Source organism: Haplochromis burtoni, unplaced genomic scaffold (genome assembly GCF_018398535.1).
Source record: "Haplochromis burtoni strain Fernald_Lab_line unplaced genomic scaffold, NCSU_Asbu1 Contig_15, whole genome shotgun sequence".
In the NCBI taxonomy this organism is placed as follows: Eukaryota; Metazoa; Chordata; class Actinopteri; order Cichliformes; family Cichlidae; genus Haplochromis; species Haplochromis burtoni.
This window is the reverse complement of record NW_024582376.1, coordinates 2,040,958-2,056,043: the sequence shown is the minus strand read 5'-3', so window position 1 is coordinate 2,056,043 and position 15,086 is coordinate 2,040,958. Positions and strand designations below refer to the sequence as shown.

Here is a 15,086-nt window from a genome sequence, read left to right as displayed (position 1 = left end):
AATACAGCACCTTAAAATGTAACCCTGGGACAGAGGAAGCTGATTATACAAGGACACTGTAATGCAAACAGAACTGCACTTTCTCTCCTTTAGATAAATGAATTCAGGGCCGTGTCTGCCTGCTGACCGCTGCAAATTCACTGAATTAAGCGTTTGGGGAGCAGCGAATGAGACGTAGCAGAGAATGAAGTGTGTCATGTGCTAGCTGTTCTCAGATGTTTGCAGTAACATAACGATGTGCTTATTTCATGAGCCGAGGCTTAAGTTCAGGTCGGTAGTTACAGCTTAGTGACGTGTGTGTGCGTCTGTGAGCGCACATCTCACAGACAGACAAAAAAACCCGCCAGGTTTCCTATGTCTGTTTTCCATCGACCTTAGTAATCGTCTCCTCGGCCGCTGCTTGCTTTGATCTGATCTTTTTCTTTCTGTCAAATCTGAGAAAATGCTTCTGGCCCCTTCTGGGAGCAGACTTAACATCAGCCTGTTCCTCCATATTTGGGATATTTTGACAGGTAGCGCCCCCGTTTCACCTGAAATTTGCTCTTGCTCTTATTTAAAACAGAGAAAACACAGTTTTTATGAAGACAGTCAGGAAATATTGGTAATAAATGAATCTGTCAAGTTGGAGGGTTTTGAAAATGAACATGCCAGGCTTTAGTTTCCCTACAATATTTGCTTAGGCACTGACAACACAGGTTAAGGAAGGAAAGCCCGATAGATTATGTTGGCTAAACGTATTCACACGGGTGGGGTGGGGGGTGTTTGTTGGAGTCACGGTCCTGCACTTTATTTCCTGTCAAAAATCTAACTGGAAAACAAAGAAGTAGAATTTCCCTCCTGTGCGGTGTAAGATGAAATCTCCCTGAAACAGATCATAAGGATGTAATGCAGAAATGTTTTGTTTTTTTCACAGAGCTGTTGGTTTAGCTAAAGTTAATTGTGCACTTTTAATGATAATCATCTGTATCTGTGTTATGTACAGAGGAAAATAAAAAGAGACGTTAACTAAGAAAATGAGAAATGGGGGTGGAGGGTTTCCTGTGGGGCACCGTGATGGTGCACTGTCTGTGGGATTGCATGAGTGTGCTTCAGCTTTCTCCTTTTGGGTAACTGTTGATTTTTTAAATTGTCTGTAGGTGTGGTGAGGTATTTGTTGTCTTTGGCTCGGTGTCAGCTTGGATGAAAAATGAGTGAACGATGGATTTTCAAGCCATCCTTGTGGGGCGCTGTTCCTCACCTAGACCACCATTTTAAAAAGAGCACAGGACCGTTAAGTAAAACGCCAGTGAATGTGCTGAAGGTGTGCGTCCTGCCCTCTCTTCTGGCAATCATCTGCGGTCTGGGCTCGTTGCCAGAGGAAACAGGCGGCAGACTCAGGCCTGTCAATGAATCCATCGTGGTGCTAAACGTAAAACAGATTCCAGGCTTTGAACGACCACATGGACCATTTCTTCTGTGCTCTGTACCTGTCAGATGGAGGCCTGCAGTGTTAAAATGAATGCACCCTGGCTTCACTTTGCTTGCTGATTAGCAGCAACTAGACTTTTGTATGTATTCAAAATTGCCTGCACTTGTTATCATAGTCAGAGGCATGACAGAAATGAGATTTTGTAGGTGTGGGTGAGCATCCACAGATGCTAAGAGCTCAGCAGGAAGCATTTTTAATCAAACAGTAACAGATAGCAACCAATTGTTTTGTTAACAATGAAATCAAAGAGTCCTGCGAGTCTTTGACATGACTTCCTCTTGAGCTTATTGTCTCTTATCCTGCGCGCCTCTGCCGTGTGAGCCTCTTATCTTTAAGTGGGTCTAATTTTGTGTTTGAATACAGTGCACCCTCTTTTGGGATGGACTGTGCTTTGCAGGGACAGCTAAACTGAGACAGCAAACTGAGAGCTCTTTGAGGCTTGATTATCAGTGCTGACACACATATGGAGCTCTCATATGCAGATGTGTAAGATCCAGAATTCAGTTTTCCTCCTCCTACAAAGAAGAAAAAGCTTTGAGCTTTGATTTATTGTTGAATTTGAAGTCCAAATTTTTTCACACTCGACTTTAAACTGCTCCAATCCCCCATTATTATACTGCTGAGATTGAAGTAGATCAGGTGAGATGAAAGATTGCTGAGAAAGACAGAGAAACATGGTTCTTGTGCAGCACTTTCCTATTCTACCTGAGCACTCAAAGAACCTTATGCAACATGCCACATTCACACCTGCTTAAGTGCTTTCTATCTAACATTCCCACTCCAATGGATGCACTGCAGAGAAACATGTTGCTAGTATCTTGCCCAAGGATACTTTGGCATGCAGACTGGAGCAACCAATAACCTGCTCTACCTGATGAGCTACAGCCACCCCGGATGGATGCAGAGACCCCATAGATTCAACAAAGAGCTGGAAACATCCCTCAGTGATTCTGGTCCATATTGACATGATAGCGTCAGTTGCTTCACATCCATGATGCCAAATTTTCCGTTACATCCCAAAAATGCTCTGTTGGATTGAGAATTGGTGTCTGTGGAGGCCATTTGAGTACAGTGAACTTATTGTCATGTTCATAAAAACAGTTTGAGATGGTTTGAGCTTTGTGACATGGTTATATAGGAATATTATACTGCAAGCAGCCATCAGAAGATGGAAACACTGTGATCATAGGCTGTGGCACTTAAAAGATGGTCACTTTGTACAAAGGAGCCCAAAGTTTGCCAAGAAAATATCCCTCACACCATTACATCACTGCTGGCAGCCTGAACCGTTGATATGAGGAAGGATGGATCCATACTTTCATGTCTTTTATGCCAAATTATGACCCTAACATCCAAAAGTTGAGACTTTTCAGACCAGGCAACATTTTTCAAATCTTCTGCTGGCCAGTTTTGTTGAGGTCAGTTTCCTGTTCTTAGCTGAGAGGAGGGGCACACTATATGGTCTTCTGCTGCTGTGGCTTCAAGGTTCAGCATGTTGCACCTTAAGAGGCGCTCTTCTGCATACCTTGGTTGTAAAAAGTGTTGTTGTTTTTTTTAGTTACTGTTACTGCCTTCCTATCTGGCTATTCTCCTGTTTTCTGATATCAAAATGACATTTTCACCCAAAAAAGTCTGAAACCCTTTTTCAGACTAAAGCCCAAAGATAGTTGTGTTTCATGAACTACCAATAGATCAGCAGTTTGAGAAACACTAAGACCAGCCGATCTGGCACCAACAACCACGCCATGTTCAGCCAACTTCAGCAGGTCATCTTGACCATCTTGCCTAAATGCATTGAGTTACTTCCATGTGATTAGCTGATTAGATTTTTTTAATGAGCAGTTGAACAGCTCTCTGTCAGCTTTTGCAGGACTCCCTGTTCTTGTTGCTGCTGAGGATGTCCCTTTATTTCTGGGATTGCTGTCATGCTGCATACTGATTTTTAGAGGCCTCCTCAATGGCTTGGTCTGAGAGAATAAACACGTAATATATCCAGAGTTGACTGACAGTCCTATTGCATGATGGAAAACGGAGTGGATACTTGAATGAAACAAGGCAGGTAAAGTTTCTGACCTTTTCCTACATCAAGATTTGTGAAAAACATGAAAACACATTGGTAAGGAAATCGATTTATTTTAGATATAATAATACCAACATCAGTATGTGAAATCATTGTCTCAACACTTGTTAGTGGAAAGAATATCATTTGCAAAGTGGAAACCGTGGAGAGGTCCAGCTTTCTGCTGCACAGCTTTTTCTCTGTCACGTTTATTTAAGTCTGATATCCGCTGCACAACAACTAATATCCGTTCTCTCATCATGAGGAGAGCATCGATCCAATGCATTGCGGGCAGCTTCTCTGATGGATGCATTGTGGAGATGAATACTGGTCAAGTTACTAATGAGATGTGATTGAGATTCCCATGAGCAAACACTCCAGCTGTCAGACATGATGGGGGAAGAGTTTTCAAAACATAAAGCTTCAACTGCACAGCAGCAATCTCAATCCCAGTTGTTACTGTAGGTGAGTCCTCAGGTCGGGGATGGGGTGCTGCGAGTGAGTCAGCGTTGTCCTTCCGTCGCTAATGGCCAGGAAATGTCTATGTTGGAGAAACTAATTGGATTTCTTTAACAGGAAAGCATCCGTCCAGCTCCATTAGTAAACAGTAACACGCAGCAGAGCGGGAGAAAAGGGGCGGGGGTTGAGAGACAGGAGGTGAGGAAGAGAAGGAAGTATGTTTGTTGTTGTTGCAGTAGTGAGGGGTTTAGCTCGGGGGCAGCTGTTACTGTAAACGTGCGTTATCCAATGAAATGATGATTAGATGAAACAACAGGAGTGGAGCAGGGATGTGTGTGGGTGATGAGCTCATCAGTGGACAGTCCTGGTGTTGTGATAATTCACTTTAACTGCCAGACCACACATCTGACACTTTTTCCTGGATGGAGTGTCTTTTGATGTTGGACGCAGGATAATGTCCTTTCTAAAAATACATATTTGGAGTTTTTCTTTTGGAAGGAACAAAAACTGCTTTACCAAGTTTTCCCTGTGCTGCGCTCCACACTCATCGTAGGTGTACGTGCTGCAGTAGTAGCTCTAATTGCTTAAGAGTGCCTCAGCAAGTTATGCTCAAATTTGTCATTAATACAAAGAGTGCACAGCCACACGTGTCCACCAATATTTTACTTAAAATGTTTGGGGGAAAAAAACGCACTGAAATTTCCGGTAATGTATAAAGCTAAAAGCTAAAACCTTTAATATCCTTTTAGTGTCGACGCTTACATCGTCTTCTTTGATCATTTGGATCACAGCTCATAGATTTTTGTAATGCTAGCAGGGTGAAGCGATGACAGAGCGGAAAGGAAGTGTCATTTGTCTCTAATTTATCACAACTGCCAATAAAATCCATAGCTTCATCAGTCATCGAGTTAACTGTGACTTTAACAATAAATAACAAAGCCTTAAAGCTCTGTTTTTTATGTATAAATGGAAGTAACAGTAGACAGCTGTGTGATGACAGCTGAACTGTGTCCAGGTTACAGGAACAAGAATAAGTCCACCTAAGAAGCAGGATGTGGGCTTATCCGGGTAACTTCAGGTTTAACGCTGTGTCTTCACTATTACAAAGGTGATACATCACCATGGTAACTTATTCTGCAGACTTAACTGGCTCCATAGAAGGTTGTATTTGAGATTAGAGACCAACTTGAATGAAATCACCGTTTAATGACCAATCAGTGCGCCTGAAAATAGCTTCACCAATCCTGTTTGATACCGCAGTAACTGGTGTGCAGAGACTAAAGCGGCTGAAGTCTTTCCGCCATGAGCATCAGTTATAAAAATAGATTATTACAAGAAACTGTATCCCTTAATGCAAATGGTTTTAAAACAGTTTCATTTTTCTTAGTATATATCCAGAAATATAATAATTAGGTAATTATAGCAATTTATTATGCAGATTTTCTTCTTTCTTTTTTTCTTCTTTCATCTCAGACCATAGTTTTCCTCACACAGACACACACACACACACACACACACACACACACACACACACACACACACACACACACACAAACTTACATTGCTGCTTTGTGTGTGGCTGTTTTGTTGCTTCCATCCTGTATTGTGAGCTTGACCACTTCATATGTTTATTTTAGTATCTTTTTATCTTCATTTGTAAAATCAGCTTTGTGCCAGTGGACTTTTCCATGTTTGTGTTTGATCAGAAGTTACCAGTGCTACATGCTAAGCTATGCACTCATAGCTAGATTGATAAACTGTTATAAATAACACACAGTATCATTTTTAACTCACATGTAATTTTAGTCTTTTTAAATATGTACTCACCATGAATCTGGTTAAAAACTGTCAGTGGTTCCTGAAGCTCAAACTGCTTATTGCAGGACACTTAGGAATCATATTTACATTCTCTTAAGCTTCGATTGACATAAACTAAGATGTTTCCTGCCATCGCTCACAATACACAGACACTCAGGAAAGATTAAATCAAACCTGGCAGCCTCATGACCTCCAGGCTATATCTCTCATTGGCATCTCAAGCATCCGCTGAGACACTGGGATGTAAAGTGTAATTTGGGGGTCCCTCCTTTAGATTTAAAGGATGCCTCACATCAGGAGATCCTGGAAGGGGGAAAAACCACTCGGTCTTCAGAGGCAGATCATAAAGGAACAGTGGGGCTACTATGTTGCCTGTAAATTGGGCCTTTCTTCCTGTGAGAGGGTGACATGTTGGAATGCAGCACATTAATGTGGACATGGGTGGGCTTCTCATTCCTGTCATAGCATCTCCCTCTTTCTTTTGACTCGCAACAACTTTCTTCCCTGTTATTTATTTTTGATTCTTTGCCTGTTTGGGGTTTGTTGTATCTCCATCTTGTCCATTTCCATTAGTGGTTAAGCTTTCATTGTTCTTGTTGATATAAGGATGTTATTGCCGAATTTCATATATCTTGGTATGGATGCAAGAAATTCAGGGCCAGAAAAAAAGTTTGATGTGATTTAAAAACAATTTCTCCAACCCTGGGGTGGTTGTAGCTCAGGTGACAGAGCAGGTCAGCCACTAATCAGAAGGTCGGTGGTTCGATCCCAGGCTGCCTCCTGGCTGCATGCCAAATATCCTTGGGCAAGATACTAACCCCATGTTTGCCTACTGGTGGTGGTCAGAGGGCCCGGTGGCACCAGTGTCCGGCAGCCTCGCCTCTGTCAGTGCGCCCCAGGGCAGCTGTGGCTACAATGTAGCTTGCCATCACAGTGTGTGAATGGGTGAATGACTGAATGTAGTGTGAAGCGCTTTGGGGTCCTTAGGGACTAGTAAAGCACTATACAAATACAGGTCATTTACCATTTTACCATTTAACACATGCTTTTCTGCCAAGAAGTTGTTTGGTGTATCCTTAGAGAGAGGAAAGAGGACAAGGAGACTTGGTGGTAGAGTGAATGTTAGTAGAGAAAATTTAAAGTAGGCAGGAAGTAGTGAAGAAAGTACATGGGAGTAGTGGGAGAACTGGGAGGCTAGGCGTACAGCAGGGAGAGGGGTAGGCTGGATTAGAGCTGGGCGATATATCGAGTTTTTAAAACATATCGATATATTTTTATACGAGATATAAGATGTGACAATATCCTTTATATCGATATAGTCTATGTTACGTTATAATTATAGTTGTGGAGCCGCAAGTTTGCCTCTCTTTCGTCCACTTTTGTCTCTACGCGCCGTTACTCCGCCTCGCCTTCACTGAAGACAACTCCCCCTCCTCCCCCATCGCTTCACCTGCAGGCAGCGACAAGACGGACACGGCAAATCTCCGTTAACGAGTTACTGCGCATCGCCCCATGCGTGGGGCTGGACGGCGTCAACGTGCTAACGAGCTAAACATGCTAACGAGCTAACCGCGCTAACGAGCTAACAGCGCTAACCCTAAAATCCTTTCATTCTCTCAAAAGTTGATAGCGCGCCTTATGTATGAATTCTGGTTGTGCTTGATGGCCGCGAACCGATTTTATGTGGTACACGGCGCTCAGCAATCTGTCAGAAATGTTTGAGTACGACTTTGCTAAGCTACGGAGCTGCACCGCTTGATAGATTGTCGGCGCATTACGGCTACCGAAGAGCTTCGCGGAGTGATACGTACTGTGCTTCAACGTAATATTACCGTATTGTGTGTGTATAAAGTCCATAAATGGCACCTGTAAGAGACGTGGTTATGAAGCAGATTTCAAACTCCAGGCTATCAGTCACACAGTAAAACTTGGGAACAGAGCAGCTGTGAAATCTGTCTTTGTTATTACGCTCAGCGTCTTTTAGTTTACATTTTGACTGCACAATTGTGAGCTCTTTGTTTAGCACAAAAACAACCTTGTTTTCTTTTATTTATGGAGCATTATTATTTAATGAATGCTCATAATTTAATTTTGAGTAATTTTTCATGTACATCTGTGCTGTATGTTAATAAAAGTGCCTGTGTGACATCTGGGACACAGCTTTGACTAAGAACTCTCTTTTTGTTCTTACTTTATGGCTTAAAAAAAAATCGAGATATATATCTTATATCGCCATCCAGCTAAAAAATATCGAGATATGAATTTTGGGTCATATCGCCCAGCCCTAGGCTGGATACTAAAGGAAGGACTCATATTAACTGGCTAGACAGAAAGAATAAAGTGTGTCCTGGTATGAAGCTTGATGGTTCCCTGTTGCAGCATTATACTGGTTTGCTGAATCAGTCATATCATTTTAAACTATATTTGCATAAAGGCTGACTGTGCCACTAACTGTCATACAGCAGCTGGCTACACAACAGCTACAGAGCTGTGAAAATAATGCAATGGAAGTCATGTCAGTGAGTCAGAGTGTAACGGTCCTCTTTTAAATGAGAACTTTGAAAAGAGATCAGTTTAAAGCTAAGTAGATAATAGTTGTACGTGCAGCACCGAATTGCTTAATAATCTGGTCAGTTCTTTTAAAAATATATATATGTTGGTGGGTAATTTATTGTATTTTTTTCAGCATGGGCCATAGTGGAGGTGAACATGGAGGACAAAGTGGAGGTAATGGCTGGAGAGACGGCTCAGATCACCTGCATGTTTACAACTGACGAGGGCCTGGGCGGCACCACCATACAGTGGTTCTATGTGAGTTTGGTGAAGCTTAACGTGCACAGAAACACACAGATGTGTGATGGGTGTCACGTTTCTCTGTTTGATTGATGTTTGATTCTGTAAACTCTGACCTTTAGGTGCTACCTAATAAGGAGAGACAGAGAATCTACAACAAGGAACCAATGCATGAGGCTGCAGAACAAAACACACTGTTCACGCATCGGATCAGCTTGAACGTCAATGGAACCGCTGCTGTGCTGGTTATCAGAGATGTGGGAGTGAGGGACAACTTGGAGTTTATCTGTGTCATCAAAACTCTCACACCTGAGGAAGCAGAGGGACGAACCCAGCTCCAAGTGTTTAGTAAGACTCTGAAAGCTTTTATTGCATTTTCTATGCTGTCTGCTCTCTCGCACTGAAACGGTTGTTTTCATTAAGCAAGTCATCAGTATCCTCTCTTAATGTATGCTGCTCCATATTTTCCATATATTTCTTACTGCTGCTGCTACAAGTTAATGGATCAACTTCAGATATTGTATCTCCTTCATTTGCTTTGGAAGAAAAACAAAAGAAGATGGAACAGACCTCACCTGTTCATGAAACTGCTTACCAGTCTTCCTGGCCAATTACCTTTTTTTTTGTCCAATTTAGGTCCAATTACTTTGCAAAACCTCTTAAATTAAAAACTGCTTTCAAATCGCATTTGGATTTTTCGATTTACAGTCCACTGTGTCCGGAGGCAGAGATTGTGTCTTTGTCCAACAAATTATAGAACTCACTGTATTAACATAGCTATAGTGTTACAATATTTCTGAAATTTTTAGCTATCAGAATCTATGATTGTTTCTTTCTAAATGCTTCCTTTTCTAGTTCTTATCCTTTCTTACGTCTTGTGCAGAATCACCAACCTTTCCTACAATTGAGGCCGTGGAAACAGGGATATCAGTAAATGAAAAAGATCCATCCAAGGTGAAAAGGTTTTGGCGATCACAAACATCAAAGACTAAAATTACAAAATGCGAGGATGCAATTTTATCATTTGAATTTCCTTACCTACCCCCTCTCCCACTAGATTGGGTCTTGCAGGGTCAAAAACGGATACCCAAAGCCAAATATCACTTGGTACAGAAACAACATGCCGCTTCGCAATACTCCACGTGGTAAGGCAGATTGATATTTAAAACTGGAATGCCTTAGCTGTTTCAGTTTGTGTCTGTCCTGTTCTTTTATGTTTACAGTATTTTTATTTCTTTCAGAGGTGGTTGTAACCTCCAGCACCACTATTGAATCGAGTGGTCTTTTCTCAGTCCAGAGTGAGCTGACAATGAAAGTTAAGAAGGAGGACAAAGATGCAGTGTTCTACTGCGAAGTCATCTACTTTGTCCCTGGAGCGACCAAGATGACCGAGAGTCAGCACATTAACATCACTGTATACTGTGAGTTTCACTAATTGAAACCAAACTGGCTTGCATTTGGTTTCCAGTTCATGCAATGTTCTTGCACACCAAACTAGAAAAACTAGAAACAAACTAGAAGAAGTTTCTTAATGGATCTGTTTTGATATTTTGAAGTGGAAATGGATGCTATAGTTTCTCATGAAGTTCACTAAGTTAAAATAACACTATTGTTCAAGTATTATAGGATATTATACTAATAACATTTTCCTTAATTTGATTTGACAGGCCTCAGTTTCCTATTTTTAAGGATAGTTCAGGTTTGCAGTTTAATCTTGAATTCATCTCTCTGTGTTTTAGATCTCCCCACTGAAGTAACTATTTGGGTGGAGTCACCAAAGGGCAAAATCAAGGAAGGGGACACACTTGAGCTTCGCTGCGATAACAATGGCAACTATCCATCCTCAATCACCACAATTAAGCACCAAAATGTAAGAAAATCAGCACTTCCATACTCCTCATTTATGTGGAAATGGTTGCAATTCGATGTTTTCCTGAGCACTTTGAGGACATTAAAGTTAATCTTGAACTTTGCAGAGTGAATACTCTGTGGAGAACAAGACTATGGTGCGGACTAATGTGAAGCGTTTAGACGGTGGAGTTTATGAGTGCACCTTTGAGGAAACGGATAACTTTGAGGAGATCTCAGGGAGTACTAAGGTGTCGGTTAACTGTAAGTGTTTTACTCTGGATGAGCTTTTCATCAAATACATTTTAACAGTAGGTTCTCTGTTTGACTTGTATGCCTTGTTTCTCTGTCTGTGTGTGCAGACCTTGAATCTGCTGTTATAACGCCTAAAGACAGCATTGCGGTGATGGAAGGAGAGGAGCTGAAGGCCAGCTGCAATGCCCTGTCTTCTCTCCAGACATCCACAACCTGGTTTAAGGTTACATAGATACATACATATATACAATACAACTGCTTGTCTAACAGTAACAAGTAAGCTGCATCTAGAAAACAATCATTTCACACTGTGGCAGAGTCGTACCAGCAGTTAGGTTGACTAGAGGCCTCTAACAGCTATTTCACCCAGTACTTATATGCTCATTTAAACGTGTTGAGTCAAACAAGCTTTTTTTGTTCACCTTTGTCTAGAATGAAAAGTTGGTGTCAAAAGGCAACACTTTGAGTGTGAAGAGCGCAACGTTAGAAACAGCAGGGATGTATAAGTGCGTTGTGACCGTTCCTGAGATGGAGGGGATGAAAACCAGCAGCACACTTCAAGTCAATGTTAAGGGTGAGTTGTATTTTCTTTAAATGAGACCATGTCCAAAGTTTGTGACTGCATAGTTATTGCATAAGGTTGTATTTCTTGCTACTCATTCTGCAGGTTCGCCACAGATTTTGGGGCCAGATGTCCAAGAAGTGGAGACTTATGAGACAACTGTTAATCTGACCTGCAGTGCCACAGGGTTTCCTGCTCCCACAATTATGTGGACAACTTCTGATGGGAAGGTACAGCAGAGGGAAGCTTGTCATTCTCGGCTTAGTCACAGCCACAACAGAGATCTGCTTATTCCAGTTGTGACTTCAACAGGTTGATCCAAAGTCCTCCAGACCTCCATTTTGATAAATGCGTCCAGTGGGACAAATAGTGGAACTCAATTTTTAACTTGAATTTTAAACTTAACTTAAATGCATTTTCTTTCCAATACTGTTGTGGTATTTTGCCGTTTATGGCACACGATTAAAAAAGAGCTGGCTGGTGGACTGTGGGTGAGACTTCACATTAGTAGAGTATGGTCTTCACTTTTGAACAGTTTTAATAGTCTTAGTAACCACAAATCAGCAAGTCCTGAACAGATTAGCAATACAGATGCAGGAAAATTGAACAAAATGTTTCAACAACTACCGGACATTTTGTGCCTCGAGATATTTTGTGCAGTGATTTGTTTTATGATTAAAAGTGTGTGTTAGATATGTCCATCAGCCTCAGTTATGCAGTTGTTTAGTGCTAAAAGCACTAAAGCATGCTAACTTTCTAGAGCAAAATGGTAAAAATGGTTAATTAGCATTAGCATGCTAACATTATCATTTAGCTGACATCACATCAGATTCTCACTGATTTAAGCAGCACTGGGTGGTAGTGGTGCAATGGATCAATAAACTCACGGTTTGGATCAGATCACGGTTTTAAGTCACGGATCGGATCAATTTTCGGATCAGCAAAAAACGAAACAAGACAAGAAAAATTAATTTTTTTGCCCATTAAAAAACATTCAACTCAATACTCATTCCACGCAATTATATAAAAAACAAATTAGGTGCTATATAGGGCAGTACAGGGCTTTGTATCTACCACTCCGCTGTGATATAATGAGCGGTTACGGTCACATAGCTTTCCGTTGCCCTGGAGGTCCACCCATCTGTAGTTAGGGCAACAGAAGATGCCTGACTTTTCCTGCTCATACATGCTTGGAACGATCTTGTCAGTGAAGTGGACACGCAACGGGATATCATAGCGTGGCTCAAGCACGTTTATCATATGTTTAAACCCCTTGTTTTGCACAATGGAATAGGGCCTCGTGTCTGGAGCTATAAACACCCCAATAGCTTTTGTAATAGCTTTAGCACGGTCAGATTAGGCAGCAAAGGGCTGCTTAAATGCCGCAAACTCCTCTGCTCTTTCACTTGGAGTGCTAGCGTTGGCCATGACTATTGCAGACAGACTGACCACGCCCACCATACACATATTTTTTTTCTTTTTCGAATCTTTGGATCACCGAACCATGGAGTGGGATCGGTTCTGATCACGGATCAACAGTGATCCGTTGCGCCACTACTGGTTGGATTTTACAGAGTTAGAAATAAATTTGATTGGACTGACAGAGCTAATGCTAGCTAATGTCTAGTTTACCTTCACGATGATGATGGGCATGCAAACCTTTAGTCTTTGGAAGTCTATATCAATATTGTGCTCAACTGTCTTCTCACCTGTTTGCTCTTGGATCTGCTTTTCTATTTCTGTCTTTAACTGTCCTTTTTGCAGAACCTAAATGCATTGCAAACAGAGACTGAAGATGGCGCTCAGAGTGTGGTCACTTTCAAGATCACCTCCAATGTGAAAGTTTTCTGCAATGCCAGCAATGACTTTGGCTCTAAAGTGGTGGAGTTCAACATCAAAACCAGTGAGTTCTTGCAGCCTGTGCTTCCTTTCTGCAATCTTTGTAGTTAGTAGTTCAGTCAGGTTCGTCACGGAGTTTAGAGTTCATCTTAGCGCAGATGGCTCATCATAGATGGCTGATCACAAGATTTTTCTACGGACACCACTGCATTCGACGAAATCCACTGCTTTTGTTTGAATCATATATTTCTGTTAGTTTTCTGTTCCAGCTATTAATACAAACAAGGATTCTTTCTTACATGGAAAAGTTACTTATGGAGTTCTTCTGTGTCTACATGTTTCTGCTATGCAGATGATGTTGAGTTGTATTTATCAAACGACATGACAAAAATCAGTTAATTAAGCTAGACATAAAGGCCTTCATCTATGAAATATTGGTAAACAGCGGGTTCAGGAGACAGACTCTGCTTTTAAGATTTGGCTTCGAGCCTTGTTCATAAAACAGGTGATCCTGGAAAAGTCCTTAGTTATCCTGCTGTAGGCTCAGGCTGTTGGTGGACTTCATGAGGTCCACTGACCAGGTCTTTTCCACTCCCCTCTTTTCACTCTTGATATGTTTATATGTCAGTACTGCATGTCATTAACTTTAGTCATTTCTCTTCCAAAGTTTTTCTCCCTATTTTTTTCTCTTCTCTTTCCATTCACCCTCCATTCTGACCACGGGGGAGTTCTTCCTTCCCTCTGTCGCCAAGTGTTTGCTCAAAGGGAATCCTCTCATTGTTGGGTTGTTCTCTCTAATATTAAGGCGACTGTTGTGAAATGGCACTTTACATAAAAATGAACCGAACATGCCTGCATGTTTTTATTTGTTCTCCTCACTTGCCACTTTTACTTATGTCCCTCCCCCCTCATGTCTCTATTCATTTTCATCTAAAGGTCTTGAGTTTTGCCACATGATGTAACGTCTTGTCTGTGATTGTTCAATCTTTATATTTTTTGTTGTTGTTTTTCACATTCTTCACCCTGGTAACCCACATGTCGTTTAACGGGCACCCATGTGTAAATAACAAAATGACGTCCTTTCTGTGCCTCTACCTGCTTTTAGTTTTAAACACCACATTAACAACAATCACTTCCATGCCAACAATCAGCACTACCACACGATCAACCACTACTATATCCAGTGACACAGGTAAGACCACAGTTACACTGCTGTGCCTGTTTTTCATCATGCAAATGAAACCAGCTGCTAAATGCAAAATTAAATTTGACTGGGAAAGAGAGATTTCTAACTTGTCAGAAAGCTCCCAGCTCGAATTTGCGAGACAGGCACACTCTCTGTTTTTACCACGAGGCTTCAAACATTTCCTTTTGAAAAAGCTCATAATTATAACTGGAACTGGCGACCATGAACCATGCCTTACTTGTGCTGCTATCGGCTGAGACTAATGTTACTCCCATGATGCACTGAGCATTTCTACATTCTTTTCATTCCCTGTGTGTTTATATGTAACTACTGCATGCTATTGATTTTTGTCTGTCTTATATCTTATACTTTGTGTTCTGTTCTTGGCTCTTCATGCTCTCCTTCTTTTCTCTTTCTTTACACTCACTGGCTGCCCCTCCATGAGCCGGTTTCTGCTGGCAGTCTTCCTGTTAAAAAGGAGTTCTTCTTTCCCACTGTCACCAAATGCTTGCTCATAGGCAATCCTCTTATTGTTGAGTTTTCTCTTCATCTAAATGGCCTAAGCTCTGCCAAGTGCCGTAACCTGTTGTTGTGACTGTGAATATTTCACTCTGTGTTGTTGCTGTCATTTTGTACCTGTGCTGTTTAGTGTGTACCCTTGTGTAGTAACAAACATGACCTCCTGTCTGTGCGTCTAACTGTTTTTAGTTGTACACACCACACCAACAACCACCACTACCACATCAACCAATACTATAACCGATGACACAGGTAAGATCACGATTACTCTGCTGTGCCT

The 15,086-nt window shown here is 41.5% G+C and overlaps 1 protein-coding gene across 12 annotated transcripts in view; it reads left to right on the top strand.

The window, feature by feature from the left end:
- mcamb (melanoma cell adhesion molecule b) overlaps nt 1-15,086 on the top strand; it is a 47,873-nt gene that overhangs the window by 21,245 nt on the left and 11,542 nt on the right. For 7 of the 12 annotated variants that reach the window (XM_014330294.2, XM_014330277.2, XM_005915857.3 and 4 more), the window contains 13 exons: nt 8,491-8,615; nt 8,720-8,945; nt 9,481-9,551; nt 9,655-9,742; nt 9,839-10,018; nt 10,337-10,467; nt 10,574-10,709; nt 10,808-10,923; nt 11,133-11,274; nt 11,368-11,492; nt 13,027-13,165; nt 14,207-14,293; nt 14,996-15,058. In XM_014330294.2, coding sequence (XP_014185780.1) covers nt 8,514-8,615; nt 8,720-8,945; nt 9,481-9,551; nt 9,655-9,742; nt 9,839-10,018; nt 10,337-10,467; nt 10,574-10,709; nt 10,808-10,923; nt 11,133-11,274; nt 11,368-11,492; nt 13,027-13,165; nt 14,207-14,293; nt 14,996-15,058 — 1,606 coding nt within the window. In that variant the 5' untranslated portion in view covers nt 8,491-8,513. The remainder of the gene's footprint in view (nt 1-8,490; nt 8,616-8,719; nt 8,946-9,480; nt 9,552-9,654; nt 9,743-9,838; nt 10,019-10,336; nt 10,468-10,573; nt 10,710-10,807; nt 10,924-11,132; nt 11,275-11,367; nt 11,493-13,026; nt 13,166-14,206; nt 14,294-14,995; nt 15,059-15,086) is intronic. The other 5 variants (XM_014330286.2, XM_014330290.2, XM_005915861.3 and 2 more) reach the window with 2 other exon arrangements.